The sequence below is a fragment of the Ylistrum balloti genome, unplaced genomic scaffold (genome assembly GCF_031769215.1).
Source record: "Ylistrum balloti isolate Yb309-2 unplaced genomic scaffold, AGI_CSIRO_Ybal_v1 Utg371196, whole genome shotgun sequence".
Classification (NCBI taxonomy): domain Eukaryota; kingdom Metazoa; phylum Mollusca; class Bivalvia; order Pectinida; family Pectinidae; genus Ylistrum; species Ylistrum balloti.
Window position 1 is genome coordinate 1,140,607 of NW_026782651.1, and position 4,743 is coordinate 1,145,349.

Below are 4,743 nucleotides of genomic sequence, written 5' to 3' on the forward strand. Positions count from 1 at the left end.
TCGATCTCTACTTCTAATTTAATTGGTATAATTATAGTATCTGTTTGAGTATCGATCTCTACTTCTAATTTAATTGGTATAATTATAGTATCTGTTTGAGTATCGATCCCTACTTCTAATTGGTATAATTATAGTATCTGTTTGAGTATCGATCTCTACTTCTAATTGGTATAATTATAGTATCTGTTTAAGTATCGATCTCTACTTCTAATTTAATTGGTATAATTATAGTATCTGTTTGAGTATCGATCTCTACTTCTAATTTAATCTACTTGTACTATTGCCACGTTTCCGACGATATGAAAATATTTCGTTATATCAAATTTGCTTTTCCCGTGCCACTTTTTGGATTTTAAGATGTTCGTTGAATAATTTGTCAATGTAATCCGAGAGAATTCTATTCTCTCTCACTCTGCTATCACACTCTTCATCAGAATTTAACGAGATACATGTCCGGTAAATATCTACTATACATTTAGCAAACTTGTTCATGAAAATTTCATCATCTATCAGGTGTGTTCTTATACTCCTTGGAATCTCAAGTTGGAAGGCGGGAACCCCTAAACACACCGATTGACAAGTCATGGTGTACAGGTCGCCTCCCCAGTCACCACACAGACTAGGATTAACGTTAGTTGTATACTTTGTGTCATCATTAGTTTCACAGCAAGGCATGTCGAACAGTTTATTGAACGAAGTTTCCGCCTCGGATTTCACCCATCCTACAAAACCTTGGTCCTCCCAGCGAGTTTCCAGTGCTTTGAAACCGAAGTCAACATCCAGGTTTGTTTTCCGGTTTTTCTTTCCATGAACATCGATGTGTAAAAGTGGACAATTGTTAAGCTTTCCGAACCGCTTGAATTGAAGAAGGGCTTCATGCCATGGCGACATGGCAAGCTGTTCTTCTGTGAGGTAGTTAGGGTCGAGATTCTTATGGTCAAGCGGTGCAGCTATTCTTCTGTCCCATATCATGAAGCTGGCTGGAATACCCATGTACTTGTTGATATGGGCAGCCAACTTGAGGACAATCTCCGTAGACCAGATCTCTCTGTAGTGTATCCTCTTCTTCCTTCCGTCTGTCCCACCACGCCATAACTTTATACCATGTGGTGCAGTCAGAAGAATAGGTCCATTTAGCTTGAACAAAAACGGAACATTTCCCGAGAACATTCTTGGAAGTACAGGTTTCAGGTAAGACTTGGCGTTTTTAGTCGGACGTCTGGTGTTGTACAATATAGTGGCTTCTCTGCTTGACTCCGGGTGGGTTTTGTTTCTCCTAGAGGCTGTGGCTGGAGTGGCAGACTGGTCAGCGCTACGCATTATATCGGATCTGCTGAGCGATGTATCCGACCTGCTCGGAATGGTATCGGATCGTTTTGGAGATACAGTGCTATTGTACCTGTTGATAGTAATTTTCACGTTGTTGTCGACCCTGCTGGACTCCCGAGATATAACCGGCCGAACTCTCATGGCAGGTTCATCAGATTTGGTCAGGGAAAATGTCGAGGCTTTATTAGGGTCTATAACTTCCGTCATTAACTCTCTGGCTTTAAGGATATCGGTTCTGGTAGCCATTCTTGCCATTGACCTTGCGTGTACAACTCTCCTGTAGGTCATGTCAGGATAACTCGAAACCCGGGTCACGTCTGTTCGTCGGTTTCTATTCAAGTATATCTTGGGTTTCCGTGAAAGTGGTGGTTCAAGTTCGCCAGTCTTTTTCACTACCATGTGACGTTCTAGATTACTAGCTCCCCTTATCATTTGGCGGTCCAGATTGCTAGGGTTCTTGGTCAAAAGACCCTTAGCAACGGCCTTTGCGTGGACATTGGCATTCAGGGAGGCATGGCTGTTGGTTATCGTTATGTAACGCCTTGCAGCATTCTTGCGGACAAGACCAGATATCCTCAACTGCTGGGAAGCCTTGTTGATGATGTTGGTTACTCTTTTGTCTTTGTAGTTCTTAAAATCTGGCGTTGGTCTTTCTACTTCCATGTTTCATTCTCTTCCATCAACCAAACACAAATTATTCAAGCCATCTGAAAGAAGAAAGGATGTTGTTGTGTATAAAAATTAGATTATATCAAACAATGACTTTTGAAGTGTTTCGGTACTCAACATAAGTCCGAAAGAAGTTATAACATAAGTATATCTCTTCCGAAGTCTGATGTTTGATCCCTATAGAATTTGTCACTCCTATTTTAACTTAATTACGTGCTTTGTTTAACCTAAATATAGAAAACGCCACCATGATATCTATTTCACTCTCGCCATACATCTGTAACTATTGGAGACGAGATACACATGGTGGCACGATTTGATACCAAATTTGTTTGAAGTGTATATTTACATCCAAATTATTTGTAATTGTTTATTGCTGTTATCATCATAATGTCAAAAGTTGGTGCTAGCTTTATTGGACTGAAATCAAAACATTAGACTTGCCAGTATCAAGTATCGAAAGCTTCGGTGTTAACACTTAAATTTGTGACATTTCTATCAGCTGAAATGTCAATACTCGCTTACCACCACATAGTGGATAGTGTATTTTGTTTAATAAAACTAGTATATCTAAAAATAAATCTCAAACATAATTGATTTTTAAAACTTCAATATACATAAACAAGCTGACAAAGTAGTACATAATCAATGTTGTTCAACCGTGGCAATACCAATACAATACAGCTTTAGACTAATTCCTTACCTATATACCCACCTGCCTGGCGACTTAGCAAGCCTTAATCCAAACTTTATATTAAATCACGGTTACTTTGTGCTTAATCCGTAAGAACAAACTGAAATGCTATACTTTAACCTTTTTTAACATGAGAAAGAATTTCGACCTGTCTTTGAACATATATCTTCTCATCTTACCTCCACCTTGCTAAATTTAGCAGGATGTTAAATACACTACATCGTGCGGATCGGAAGATAGGTCATATTTCTTACATAGTATGATATTACGAAATGCCAATAATATTTTTCAAAGTCTTCCTTCGACTTTTGAAACTTAGGTTGGTGACAAGTGCTGTGATACTGTTCTTTGTTGCAGTTCCTAGTAATGGTTGTTATCATGGACACTGATCACGTTTGTTTTAATTGTGCAGTATAAGAATACATTTTTTGAAAACATCCTTAGACATGAAATATTTGTATCATATGTATAACAGCATGAAGACAATGTTCCAAGTTCCATTAAAATATCGCTAATTTTCATTTCCAAACAACGAATTTCTGTTATCGTTTGAGCGAATATTGGTGCAAAATATATTTATTTAAAGAAAATAGCATTGTAAGAGAGAATTGAAATACATTAAGATACAATATTTCTTGTCATAATGTTTGATAATATTTTAAATCGATAGTTTATCAACATGATGTCAATATACGTGATGTCATACGGAATATAAATACCTTATAATCAAATACCACTGATACGATACCACACTACTGAAACGATATCACACTACTGACACGATATCACACTACTGACACGATATCACACTACTGACACGAAATCACACTACTGACACAATACCACACTACTGACACGATATCACACTACTGACACGATATCACACTACTGACTCAACATCACACTACTGACACAATATCACACTACTGACACGATATCACACTACTGACACGATATCACACTACTGACACGATATCACACTACTGACACGATATCACACTACTGACACGATACCACACTACTGACACGATATCACACTACTGACACGATATCACACTACTGACACGATACCACACTACTGACACGATATCACACTACTGACACGATATCACACTACTGACACCTGACACGATACCACATTACTGACACAATACCACACTACTGACAAAATACCACACAACTGACACAATATCATACTACTGACACCTGACACGATACCACATTACTGACACAATACCACACTACTGACAAAATACCACACAACTGACACAATATCACACTACTGACACAATACCACACTACTGACACGATACCACACTACTGACACAATACCACACTACTGACACAATACCACACTACTGACACGATACCACACTACTGACACGATACCACAATACTGACACACTACACACTACTGACACAATATCACACTACTGACACAAACTACTGACCCAATATCACACTTCTGACACAATACCACACTACTGACACAATACCACACTACTGACACGATGTCACACTACTGACACAATATCACACAACTGACACAATACCACACTACTGACACAATATCACATTACTGACACAATATCACACTTCTGACACAAACTATCGACACAATATCACACTACTGACACAAACTACTGACACAATATCACATTACTGACACAAGTTATCATTTGTAATTCATCATGGCTTCGTTTTAGTTGGTAACATATATTTATGTTCACAATAATGAAGTATATTCCTCTTCTGAATTTTAAAATGACATCATCAAACAGCTGATTGGTGGCGATGCCTTGATGAAATGACATCATCAAACAGCTGATTGGTGGCGATGCCTTGATGAAATGACATCATCAAACAGCTGATTGGTGGCGATGCCTTGATGAAATGACATAATCAAACAGCTGATTGGTGGCGATGCCTTGATGAAATGACATCATCAAACAGCTGATTGGTGGCGATGCCTTGATGAAATGACATCATCAACAAGTTGATTTGGTGGCGATGCCTCGATGAAATGACATGTTTCTCCACTGATCATTCAG

The 4,743-nt window shown here is 38.4% G+C and overlaps 1 protein-coding gene across 1 annotated transcript; it reads right to left on the bottom strand.

The window, feature by feature from the left end:
- Positions 1 to 318: 318 nt before the first annotated feature.
- Positions 319 to 1,992, bottom strand: LOC132561350 (uncharacterized). The gene has a single exon (XM_060226074.1). It carries the CDS (start codon positions 1,990 to 1,992, stop codon positions 319 to 321), a length of 1,674 nt encoding a protein of 557 aa, XP_060082057.1.
- Positions 1,993 to 4,743: the final 2,751 nt, after the last annotated feature.

Excerpts from the sequence above, each read along its gene's own strand:
- LOC132561350 (XM_060226074.1), bottom strand. The coding sequence starts at position 1,992 with ATGGAAGTAGAAAGACCAACGCCAGATTTTAAGAACTACAAAGACAAA.